We start from the raw sequence: 13,458 nt of genomic DNA on the forward strand, positions 1-13,458 counted from the left end.
ATCTTTCATAATTATAGTCAAAATACGAGTTTCTAGAAAAAAAATACTATTTATATAACAAAATAATGATGGACAATTACCTTCATTTTTATACAGATTTTTTTTATGATATAAAAAATAAACAAATTAAATGCATAACATAGCAGATTATAAATTTGTAGAAATAGTTTACGCTGACAATACCAACATTCAAACTCAAAATGAAATAGCACGAATAGTGGCGCTCTACAAAAGACTGATACTTTTCACGAGGGTAAAAAATGATTTTTCACGACGGAGTACCGTCATAAACGTGTTTTTTCTCTCGCGAAAAATGTCACTTTGTTGTTGTGGTTGTTAATATTCTGCTTTCAAGATGAACACTGATAGTGCCAACTTCACTGTTGATCAGCTTAAAATTGCAAATTTGCAATTGATATATTTAGAAGGGAAGAAGGTAGGATTTTGAGAAACAAAAAAAAGCAGCATTGGCAATGCTAGCGTTTTTGTGAAAAAGAGCGACACTGGCACAAAATTGGACTTTTGTACTGCCAAACTCTATATTTTTTTTTTTTTATCACTGTCTGTAGGCTACACACTCACCCCACAACTCATTCCCTAAATCCCTGCGGACTGCAGGGTTCGATCCTATGCCCTTCTGAATGAAGAGCTGTACCACTTCCAACTGTGTTACCACAGCGGTGGTCCAAACTCTATACTATATCTACAAAATTGTAGTCCATTGTGCTATGCATTTAGTTTATTTATTTTTTATTCCCGTAAAAAAAATCGGCTCTTATTAACATCCAGATCTGTCAATGTTGTCAAGAGTTGAGTATTCATTTCACAAAAAACTAAACCACATGTTGTCAAGAGTAATCTAAACAGGAAAAGAAAAGGCATAGGAAATTGAAATTATCCGAATATATTTTGCAGGATTTAATCAGGGTGCAGACACATAATTTATTATCATATTGTTTCATTCCTTCCAATTGTTGAATAAATTTACATTACTGCTCAACAATTCTTATGCCCATTAATTTTCTAAAATTGTAGTTCTTTAAACTATAAAATTAATAGTATATAGTAATAAAAAGATTTTCATACAATTCTAAATTCAAAATGCCCAATTATCTCCATTACTATATTAAGTACGTGGATATCCTGACCCGCTAACAACTGTGATTAAAAGATGAATTTTCGGATTGAATATCATGACTCCAATCAAATAGTCGGCCCCCTTTTTTATTATATGCATCTTTTAATGTTTTTCTACATATACAGGTTTGAATTTATTTAGATATATACTCGCCACATGTAGATGTCATGATTTCTATATTTTTTTTAAAAAAAAAATTATTAACCCTCCTTATTTGATTGTCAGATACTCGATTTATTTCCATTAAATTATCATTTAAGGGTACATGTTCACAACAATTGCTGCAATTATTGATTTCATATGTCATTTAAAAATACAGATACACACGTAACAGCAATAAGGATTACAGATCCACATTAATAGCAAAACTATACAAATTTTCATGCAATAAGAATATAATAGATTGATAAAATAGTAAAATAAGAAATTGCAGTATTTTACTATGATAGAAAATACCACACAAAATTAACGTACGTATGTATTCAAAGTCATCCGACTTATTTTCTATAAAATATTGAATTTTGAACATATTTGCTCTCTTATAATATGTCACTGGTGAAAAATATATTTTTAACATTATTCATGAATGTTGTTAAATAATTAAAAAAATTATTGGTCTATTATTTTTATGAGAATTTTTATTTATTTATGACAAACTTCTAAATAACGATTATAGCGCTATAGCTTTTAAGGTTCAAAAAAGCTATAGCGCAATCATAACTAGCTATTTAGAATCATTATAAAAGAAAAACGGTAATAGCGTTATAGCTTTTGAGATCTGAAAATGCTATTGCATAACTATTACATAGCTATTGTGTAGCTATAGCTAGCTATTTAGAACCATGCTTTATGATAATTGTTTTTATCTCTTATAATAAAACTCCATTCATCCATTGCAATACATAAGGGTGTAAACGGATTGGATATAATCCGATTTCGTTCGAATCCGAATATGAAAAATTAATTAAATTATCTAATTCGTATCTGTATTCGAGACTATCTATATCTATATCTGTTCAGAAAAATTATAGTAGATAAAGATACTATTATATTTTTAACTATCCGTATCCGACCGTTTACATCTCTAAACCACAACAAATATACTCCATGTTCTTAAATTGATTTATTAGATAACATATTCATACCAATGATTTATTAAACTACATATACATATCTATTTTGATAAATAATATAACACTATGGCATGATTAGTGACTAATGTTTTGTAATCAATAAATATATTATGAAAATATTAGATCTAATATATGTATCTGTCCGATATCCGATCCGTATCCGTAGCATTTAATATCCAATCTGTATTCGTATCCGTATCTATATTCGAAAAATTATAACGAGTATCTGTTGAGAATGAAGAATAAAATAGTATTAGACCCGTTGAGAGTGTTCGGCAGTGAGGCTTTAGCCTCCTTAGACAGGCTTTAGCCTCCTTAGCTGCTTAAGCTGGCTGAACAGCTGTGCCTTAGAGAGGCTTAGAGCACCTTTCTTAAGCTTCCTTAGAGCAAATTCTTAAGCTGACAAAAACCTAGGCTTAAGGCACAGTGCCTCCTTAAGCTCCTCCTTAGCACCTTTATTGCTCTTAAGCTTCATTGCTTTAAGCCAAAATCAGCCGAACAACTCCTCCTTAGTACAGCTTAACTCTTAAGCTACAAGGCTCTAAGCCTCACTGCCGAACACTCACATTAATCTTCAAACCCATTTAGGAATCCTTTTAAAATTAAAAGAGAGCAACTATAGGTATAGGCACCCGTTAGAATTAATAGGGAGCTGTTATGTGTCCAACAGCTATTTTTTGCTTAAGCCTATAAAAAGCTCTATATTGTACTATAAAATTTGATAATAATACTACAAAAAATTCTTATTCAAATTTTTCTGTCTCAAAACTCAAAAACTCAACAGTATCTTTATACAGTTTGATCACTATATTCAACCGTTTACCCCCCCTAGCAATACAGCACGATACTAGTGATTTAATAATTCATCATGCAAACAGTTATGGCAGCAACATATGGCAAGAGTAATAATTGCGTAATAAGATCATTTTGAATCAGGCTTGTTGAAATTGCAGTGATATGATGTGGAGATCCTAATCACACTCTGCATGAGCCAAAAACAACAACAACAACAACAAAAAAAAAAAAAACTGAAAAACCTGAGACACGCCGAGTGTTGTTATCTTTCTAGAGGCGAGAGGGGTCAATTTTTTATAAGTTCACTTCGCGTTCAATTTTACACGTATCTAGTTGAAGTTTATTAGCAGATAATTTTAAATTAGGTGATTAGTCTTAACATATAATTATGAAAAAATATGATCGTATACAGATAAGGGTAGACAACCGCTTATCTCTGAATTTTGAAAATTATCTATACATTCATATAAAGTTAGGTCATTAGTTATCTCTATTTCGATCCATTGCATACTCCTGTCGCGATTCTCTTTTAGTTGTGACTTGACAGGTCTTTTTTGTATCAATTTTGAATTTAACAAAATTGAATTTTGTTAATTTGAAAGAACAATAGTTTTTTGGAAAAAAAACAAAAGAAGAAGATAATTTCATACTTCTTTCTAAATAGACTTAGTGTATTGATTCATTACATATAAAAATATAAAAAGTTATTAGTTCACAGAGAACCAGGAGCATCTAGAAATTATTTGGGTCTTAACATTTCATTTCAGAGTTTCATATTATTATGCCTTTCTATTTGACGATTTTAATATATAGTGAATCTATTTATTTTTAAACTATCACAAAAATAAAAAATTATCTTAATCACAAACTAGAGTAAAAGAAAAAATAATTTTTAACTTGATTTTTTTAATCAAACTGTTTAGAAAAAAAAAATTAAGAAAGAGTGCATTGACAATTTTAAATTTTTATTAAAAAATAAAAATTAAATTAATTAATAATTTATTTTTTGCCTACCTCTGATAAAAATTCCGGCTACGCCACTGATCGTATAACGTGTATTGTTACGTTACGAAATCTTTACAATAAAAAGATTCAAATGATTTAAAAGCAAGAATCGAAAATCGTGCTAACAAATAGAAGTTAAACCTTAATTAATGTTTCTCTAAATAAGTAAGTCAAGTGTGAATCGAAACCGCGTTGAAATTTTGAGATTTTGACACTTTATAGGCTCAGTGCGTCCGCACTGGTGGTGAGTACGGGTGGCTGACCCGCACTGGCCTCTGTTTTCGTTAGATTGTTTTCTGAATTTCTTCTCAGTGCGTCTACACTGGTGGTGAGTGCAGATGGGTGATCCGCACTGACTCCAATTTCTCTTTTCTCCAATTCTGACTAAGTCCTGAGTGCGGGTGTCTTGACCCGCACTGAAATTCAATGCGGACACATTAGGCTAGGGCTGTAAATGAGCCGAGTTTGAGCGAGTTACCCCCAACTCGAACTCAGCTCGTTTAATAAACGAGCGAGCCAACTCGAGTTGAGATGGTAATAACGAGTTGTAGAGCCAACTCGAACTCGGCTCGTTATCAACTCGAGTTGGCTCACAACTCGTTTAACCAATGATAGTATTACAACACAAGTTCAAACATATTTTGCACGAATCTCAAAGCACAAATAACAGTCTAGAGATTCGGGTTTGATTATTTTGGAATTTATTATGACCAATAATTTGCAACTCGAGTTATAAATGAGCGAGTTGGGGCCAACTCGAACTCGGCTCATTTATTAAAGGAGTTGGCCAACTCGAGTTGTAAATGAGCTGAGCTGTAAATGAGCCGAGTTAAACGAGCTGTAAATGAGCGAGTTACGAGTTCGAGCTTTTTTGCCCAGCCCTACATTAGGCTCAGACTTTTCCTTGTTCAGTGTCGTTTTCATGAAAATTTGACTAAGTACTGAGTGCGTCCGCACTGGGGTATTGAAATCGTGGGTGACTAGTGTGTAACGTTTGTGGCTCGGGGACATTAACCAACGAGTTAATCCATTTGGATGGTCAATTGAATATTACGAAACTTGGAATGATTTCAGAGTGAATTTTCTTTATGTGACTTGAACCAGACTTTAATAAACTGTTAAGCCAAGCAATTGCAGATGGGTGTCAGATAAAGGGTCCAGCTCGGTGGGACGTCTGTAGGTGTCAGTAATCCTACAAATGAGGGTCGGATAAAGGGTCCAGCTCGGTTGAGCATCTGCAGTCGCTACAAGCCCTAATAAGTCAAGTTAAGTCAACATGTGTTGTGTTTTGAAATTCATCTTGGAAATTCCGTTAATTGTGATTCAGTTTGATTAATTATTGTCGAGCATTGGCATTCTGTTATTTATGAATATATATCCGTTTGAATTGCTATTGTATGGGTTTCATTTTTGAATATGGAGTTTGATTGCAAGTCCAATAATCTAACTGTGGCAAATTCGCACTGAGAATTTATTCTCACCCCCACCCTTCGGGTTATTTTACAGGTTCTGGTGCGACTGACTTCGGGGAGGCACGCGAGTAGTAGGCCTTTGGTAGTCTACCCTTCTATGACCCTAGACATATTTTGTTGTATGGATCTAGGTTAGGCCTTACGGTTAGTATCCAGGGGAGATACTTTTGATGTATTATACTCTGACCAGACTGTGTACTCTGATTTATATTTAGAAACTTGTTTTATATTATTTATTGTCTTGATTGCCCGATTGAAATGTTAATTGTCTTGTAAGCATACACGGTGTTGTATGCTTATGGCTGGGTACTGTCGCGACCCGTGGCCGCGGAGTGGGACATGTACTTTAGAAACACAAATTATTTTTAACAAAATATTATTCCTGTAAGAGGAGGGTTCAAATGCCTCCATGTTTTTGTGCCTCCATCTCTCTCCGTCATTTTCAAAGTTCAAACAATCGATCCGAACCGCTCAACCTAACCTCCATACTAAAATATGTTTGGAGACCAAATTTTATATTTTTTAGGAATTTGTTTACTATTTGTTTAGATAAGTACAAAATCAGTAAATCTGAACCATCTAAAAACAGTATTTTTGTACCTATCTAAAAAAATAGTAAAAAAATTCCTAAAAATATAAAATTTGGTCTCCAAACATATTTTAGTATGGAGGTTAGGTTGAGCGGTTCGGATCGACTGTTTGAACTTTGAAAATGATGGAGAAAGATGGAGGCATGATGGAGGCACAAAAACATGGAGGCATTTGAACCCTCCTCTTCCTGTAAACACTTATTTAATTTCTTTTACCATTTTCTAGTTATGTTTAACCATGGTATAAACACATTGATCATTGTTACACTTTCGTACCATCATCGGACACATTTTAAAAATTAGAAATATATAAATATTAGATTGAACAAAGAAATTTTTATAAAATAACTAAGTGTTTACGAACAATATTTTTGTTGAAAATAATTAATTTAATGTTAAAAATACATAGTCATTCAATCATTTTTTCAATATAACATGTTAAAAGCAACTAACTTAATATTAAAGACAACTAATTAGGCATATACATATACAATTATCTATCAGAAAACTAGATATTGGATACAATTCCCATCCTTTTATGAGTTTATCATAACACGCGTTGTCCGTTCTTTGGTTTTTTTAGATTATCTGAGATATAGACATATCTGCATATTGCACGCGCCCGCGCATCATTTGTCTATTTGTCAAGGCTTAAAATTTTTTAATTAGTCTCCATTTGAATTGTTTTGTATGCGTGAATAGCCTTCCAAAGTTTGGATTTTTTTTTTTTTCTTTGTAGTATTATACCAACCTTTTTGTTACATATATAGTGTGATATCTGATTTATAGCTCATCCAAAGTGTGGTAAGGTTCAGATAATGATACGGTCAGATTTCATTTAAATTAAAAAGAATGTTAGATTTCAAGTACTATACACTTTCTCACCATCAGACAATTCCATTAATAATAGCCCAACAAATCTTAGACTAATATTCCCCTTTTGGAAGCAAAAAAAAAATTGTTCTAGACAGATTTAATTCTGAACCTAACTATTATTTTTTTGAGGGTAAAGTGGCAAGTAGCCATCTTACATTTGTCTAAATCCACAGATTTGAGAGAAAATTTGTTTAAATTCACAAAGTAATATAAACTCACACTATTGCAACTCATGCACCACAGTTTTGAGAATAGTCTTCAATGTAGCTGTCAACAAATATTTTGTACCTGTTATACTTATCAGGATATAATCACTTTTGCTGGTACATTGCCTTTGCAGCAGCAGACTGCCTTTCCTGTGGTAGTTACTGCTGCTTGTTGGAGAACTTGGAAGATGAGAAATGAACACTTGTTTACTAGAAAACTACTAGAAATATGATTATACTGATATCTTCCTTTGTGAATTATTGGGCAAGTCTAGCTGAGATTCAAGTGCTTTTGAAGAATTGGTTGCTAGAGAACTTTGATGAGATCCCTATACAAAGCTTGCCCCCTCTCAGCTGTTTACCTGATACACAAATAAGCTCAAGGCTGGTACAACTGGTACCATCGGTTGAAGCTGAATATTCTTTGTTAAGTTGTCTATGTAATAACAAGCTCATAGACTTTTTTAAGGTTGTTGGGTAGGATTTTGTGTTTAGGGACACAAAATACAAAGGATGCAAATAAAAAACAATGAAGTGTGTGTGTAGCTGAGGCACATGTTTTGGTGCTCCCTGGGGTTTTCTAGATTTTTTTTTTTTTTTTCCTGCTAGATGTAATATGTAAACGTTTACATTCTGGTAAACGAAGTGGGCTATCAGCCTTTTTTTCAAAAAAATAAAAATAAAAAAAACACATAAATCCTCCACATGTCACTTTGTATTTTTGTTAGATCCCTGAAAAAGTCACCAAATTTTTTAAAGCTCATTATTGTAACTCTTATCAGAAGTGTGCTTCTCTCTGCGTAGTCTCTCTATAACCTGGTCCAGCGATGGATCTCCCGGCCTTCTATAGGTCTGATCACCGATCTTTACCTCATATGCATCGCTTTGGCTCAAGATAAACTCCTTCAACTAAAATCAGTAGCATGATTATCAATTAGGTGCTTGTAATGGAGTTCAACGAGAATTTCTTAGAGAAAAATGAATTCTTTGTGTATATGTGTGTGTACCTCTTCCAAATCCTGACCCTTCTCCATGGTAAACATGAATGTCTTCAGATCGACTGCCATGAAACGAACATCAATAGATCCAGCTTTGAGCATTTTGCTCCATTTTGTTGCAATATTTTGTACATCCTCCTACAAAAATTTCATATGCTTGGATCAATTTAAGGTCAAACTCCTCAAGTGAAAATTTAAATATAAGCAACATAAACTCCAAATCAGTTCATTAAGAAAATAACCAAAAACTAAATCCCAAATCCAACCAACTAAACAAACCCGAATAACTTGGTACTCAGATTGACCCCTAAGCTTGGCACAACCTGAAATTCAATGCTTTTAAATTGAACAAAACCAGACATGATCCAGTTCCTATCTGGCCAAAATCACTGAACAAAGAAATTAAATGGACTTAGCACAGCTGCACCTGATAAGTTACCTCCTGATTCAACACTATAGTTGTACCAGATTCGAAAAGTACTGGTATAGTACCAATTGCCAGATTCAATCAATGTTCCTAATGCCAACTAATCTCAGCTAAATTCATGAAGGAGAACCATCATCCATATTTTGCGTACGAAGGCTTTACCTTAGAACGAGAGACACCAAATTTGAGCTTGACAAAACCGTAACTAGGCCCAGTGTGTTGCTTCATCAACTCTTGTATCTTACTCGGATCCATTTTCGAGAAATCTGGCGGGGGTAGGTTCTTATCGGGTCTGGACCCGCTCTTCTTTAAACCCCATTGCTCCCATGCCTCATCATCTTCGTCATCAACCACGTCATCCAGATCGTCCGGTATGGCCACCCTCTTCCTCTTGTACCCCTCTGATGCAACTAAAATCGAGATAAAGAAGAGCACGACAAGTGTTCGACGCATTGCCAAACAGAATTTTTTGCGATGATTCGATTGTTCTCTTAAAATTGGTAGACGATTCACACTGATCAGAACAATAAAGGTGTTAGAGTTCAATTAGAAGAGAGGGGAACGGCCGCTTGTCGGATCGGATTAAAATTAAGCCCGTAACCATTAAGCCCAATTACATTTCAATTTTAGTGAAACGGGCAAGTTTACGTTATTTCAAAAAAGTGAAAAACTGAAGCCCAATTATGACCCGATTCTGTTTTTGGGAAATTTCTAGCTCAGCCTAACGAGCTTGACAACGGATCCAGTATTTAAGCTTATTACATTTTGCTCAGTTTGAGGTTTACATAAAGTGATTGGGTTTTGTTCCAAAGATTTTGAGCAACTTTTTTTTAAAGTCGGATCAAAATGTTTAGATCTACATCTACATCTAGATTTGTGTAAATATATTTAAAGCTTGATAAATTTGAAGTCCCGTGTATTTAAACCATGTACATAAATTTTGACGCGAATAAGATGATTTAGATCCGATATTGAATAAAACTTTCTCCGATGCCCTTTGGACAAAAAACCCACCTGATAAAACCTTAGATGGAGTCAGTTTCCGTACATTTTTCGAATTTGCCCCATGACACGTTGTTTTTTGTACTATCATTCAAAATTTCAAAAAATACTATCAACTATACGAATTAGTATAGAGAAGGCAGATTAAATATTTTTGGTTGACTCTCTTAGCTTGGTCACCTCTGCCCAGTTGCCATTTCTCTCTGTGGCTTGTTTGTGGAGCCAACGATACCTATAAAAGTCTGAAATGAGTCATTTTTAAGGAGGGTCACTAATTCTTGTTGACCTCATTTACAAAATGGATATTTCTTTAGCTTGAATTTTGATAAGACCATCCACTTGACTATAAGAGTATACCCTTTTTTTAATACAAATGAAGCAATCACATAAAATCCCTCATTTCAAAAAATCACATAAGATCCCTAGGTGAAGTTTTGGATATGACATTTTGGATTACAAATCTTGAGAGTTCATTACACTTTTAGGATTGTCAGGGGCGAGTCTCGGCGTGAGATAAGGTGTGACCAAAATTTTTATTATGATATAATTTTATAATTATGTTATATATTAAATTTACTTTCATTATTCTTTTTGTACATCAGTATGGTTATACAGACATTTTACAAGCTATTTGTGAAATAGCTTCATTACTATTTTGAAATTCATGTGTATTTTTACAAGCTATTTGAGTTCAAAAGTATAGTTTAAAAATATTTTGACAGAAGGGAGATTGAATTCACATCCTCTCCAGTACTGTAATAGGAAATATTTTACAATTACTAGATTTGGACCGTTCTTGTTAACTTAGCATTATTTTTGAATAAGTAACTATGCTTCTTTGCATGACTTTTATAAGAACAATATAATTGTCGTAAATCGGTGATAATACCACTATTATAAAAAGAAAACTGCAATAAATAGTTCAAATATTAGCTCTAAACGAATAGAGTATTCTGAAGCACACAAGTCTGATTCCAGAAAATCACTATGAACAATCAAATAAAAGTAGAATGATTAATTAATAAGGTGGTAGGATAGACGGTGCCGTACATATTGTAAATCTTTTTCTTAATACAAATTGTTGGTGAGCTATTTGCTCACTGACCCTCAAAAAAAGAAAAATAAAATAAAATATTTTTTTTTTAGGAGAAATAAAAGATATTGAAGATGGTGTTTTAAAAAGATTTCAAAAATCATTAAGTTTTTAAAGAAAATTGGAATATCAAACATCGTTAAAAAAAAAAAAAAAAAAGGAATATAGTAGATGAAAAGTGTCTCTAAAAGATTTATGTTTCTATTTTACAAATCCAAATTGGTTGACTCAAGTCCGACCGTCACAACTCATGAAAAGTCCATCTTTCCTAGTAATATTTAATCACCGAGTTTTAAAAAAAAAAATGAAACTGACTCAAATTGAAAAAAGGCCCGTCCAAAAAATAATCTGTTCCAGCTCGTTTCACAACAGATTCTCCGTAAGTCCCGTTCCATTAAAAAATAGTTTATTTACCAATTGGCAAAAGAAAATAGAAACTTGAAACAGGCAAAACAGGAACACGCCCCAGAAAAATAGCTCAGCAGATTGGGTAGATGTGCACTAGATACAACATGCATTGGTCAACACCAAGTGCCATAAAATTAGGCATAATCCATTGCATTTCCATTTTTGCTACACACACCAAATTTGACTTCAGAAGTAATTAGACGCTAACAACTAAATTTCAACAGTAAAAAAGGAAAATCTCACCAAGAATTTTTAAGAGGTTTCTCCAGCAAAGCAGAGATGTACATCTCCTTCATCTCAGCACCTCTATCCAATTTTCTCCCAATTTCCCATTTTAATTTTGCAAACCCCACGCTCTCTATAACACCAACATACTCCTCCAGTTGCCCCTCTACAAAGAAAAAATGATCTAACCAGAACAAACCTCCTGGCCTCAACACTCTATACACATCAAAAAGTACAAATTGCAACACCACTGTAGGTATCCAGTTGCTCAACACATGCATGGAGTGCACAATATCTAGCGTGTTGTCGAAAAACGGTAGCCGTTTACCGACAGTTATGTACAGCGGTATTACTCCCCGAGATGCGATGAAATTGCTGAATGGACCGTTGAGATTCAACGTAGATGCCACCATTGTCACATTGCGTTCCCGCATGCGTACTGCAAACGTACCGGACCCGCCTCCGAGATCAAGCCCGATTCTGATGGAACCGGTTGGTTTCGCCAAGGATAAGACCTCATCAATCGTGAAATCTAGCGGATTGGTGGAAGGTGTTACCTGTTCACCAGAAATATATATTGATCATTAATTCTTCTTTTAAGAGCTGATATACTGATTTATATATGATTGTTATCAGATATTACATACCCATCTCCTGACTTCACGGCCAGAGGAAGAAAGATCAAAGCAGTCCTTGCAATCATCAAAAGATCGAGTTTTAATTCGGTCTACCAGGCACTTAAAAGACTTGCATGTGTAAGCCGACCAATGAATGTTTTCATCAGGCGGTGTGCCCCACAGGCTGTTTGGGTATGGTAACGGTGCAACTGGATTCTTTGGCGAAGCAGGTCGGCATCGTCGTATCGGTAATGGATCACAGCCTCGTAGGAGAAGCTTTTGCGAGAGGGGTTCGTCATCAGGGCATGAAGAGTTGACAGTGTAGGAGAGAAAAGTGGTCAAGAGAGAACTGGAGAGGAGGCAGGGGTGAGCCAATGGAGGGTTGAGGAGAGAGGAGTCCAGATGGGGGTTGTGGCCAAAGGGGAGCTTGTGGGGCCCAGTGAAAGCATAATATTCGGAGGGAAGGGAAGGGGTGGTAGAGGGAAGAGGAGAGGAGAGAGAAGGATAGTAATGAGGGGAAGAGAAGAAGAGGTAAAAGGTGAGAAGGTTAGAGGAAAGGAGGAGGAGGATGTAGAAGAGGTGGTGCTGAAGAGGGAAATGGTGGGGTGTTTTGGTATCCATTAGAGAGAGAAGAGGGAGAGAAACAGAGAGTTGTTGGGTTTAGATGCTTGGTGTCTAGTGTCTACACAATATAATGCACTAATACAGAGTCATGAAATGATGAGTAAAAGATTGATTAGGTAACTAAAGATTCTCATTATTAGTCTGAAATTGAACTGTGAGGTGGAGGCTGGAACTAGGGGTGTAAACGGTTGGATACGGATCGGATAGTGATTTTTTTTTTTATAAATCATAATTAATTAAATTAAATTTAACAAATAAGTATGATTAGTTTTTCTTATCAAATACCATAAAGACCAAAATGGTCATTCGGTCTCCAAGCTGCGGCCACAGAAGATCCGAATGGACACCTTTTTACCTCAGACCGAATGCTCATTTCAGTCTCCACAAAAGATCCGACTAATTATGTATAGGGATATGTATATATAATATAATATATGTATATATATGTATATAATAATACATATGTATAGAGATAGGCTACGGTGAGTTGCGAAGTAAAACGCGTTTCTACTTCACGCCGTATTTTTATTTTGAAAGACCAAACGACCGATCCGAACCGTTAGATGTTTAATCCATATTGAAATGTGCTTGGAGACCAAATTTTACATTTTTTGGAATTTTTTTACTATTTATTAAGCATTTTTGAAAACTGCTGTTTTGCTGTGAACAGTAAAAAACAGTAAAATTTTGTGAACCCTCAGATCAGCGGCATTCAAAATTGCTTAATAAATAGTAAAAAAATTCCAAAAAATGTAAAATTTGGTCTCCAAGCACATTTCAATATGGAGAACAAGATGAATGGTTCGGATCTACGTTTTGAACTTTAAAATCACAAAATATGAGCGTGAA

At 34.4% G+C, this 13,458-nt stretch overlaps 2 protein-coding genes across 2 annotated transcripts; both read right to left on the minus strand.

Annotated features, from left to right (window-relative positions):
• Positions 1-7,729: 7,729 nt before the first annotated feature.
• On the minus strand, positions 7,730-9,143 carry LOC144567418 (LDL receptor wingless signaling/trafficking chaperone). Its single transcript, XM_078317551.1, has 3 exons — positions 8,803-9,143; positions 8,223-8,351; positions 7,730-8,124 (listed from the first exon to the last, which is right to left on the minus strand). The coding sequence occupies exons 1-3, from the start codon at positions 9,091-9,093 to the stop codon at positions 7,969-7,971; spliced, it is 576 nt and encodes a 191-aa protein (XP_078173677.1). The 5' UTR covers positions 9,094-9,143; the 3' UTR covers positions 7,730-7,968.
• A 2,134-nt stretch (positions 9,144-11,277) lies between these two features.
• On the minus strand, positions 11,278-12,654 carry LOC144567412 (putative methyltransferase At1g29790). The gene is made up of 2 exons (XM_078317545.1): positions 12,016-12,654; positions 11,278-11,925 (listed from the first exon to the last, which is right to left on the minus strand). Exons 1-2 carry the CDS (start codon positions 12,604-12,606, stop codon positions 11,383-11,385), a joined length of 1,134 nt encoding a protein of 377 aa, XP_078173671.1. The 5' UTR covers positions 12,607-12,654; the 3' UTR covers positions 11,278-11,382.
• Positions 12,655-13,458: the final 804 nt, after the last annotated feature.

This window comes from Carex rostrata, chromosome 16, assembly GCF_964058835.1.
Source record: "Carex rostrata chromosome 16, lpCarRost1.2, whole genome shotgun sequence".
Lineage (NCBI taxonomy): Eukaryota > Viridiplantae > Streptophyta > Magnoliopsida > Poales > Cyperaceae > Carex > Carex rostrata.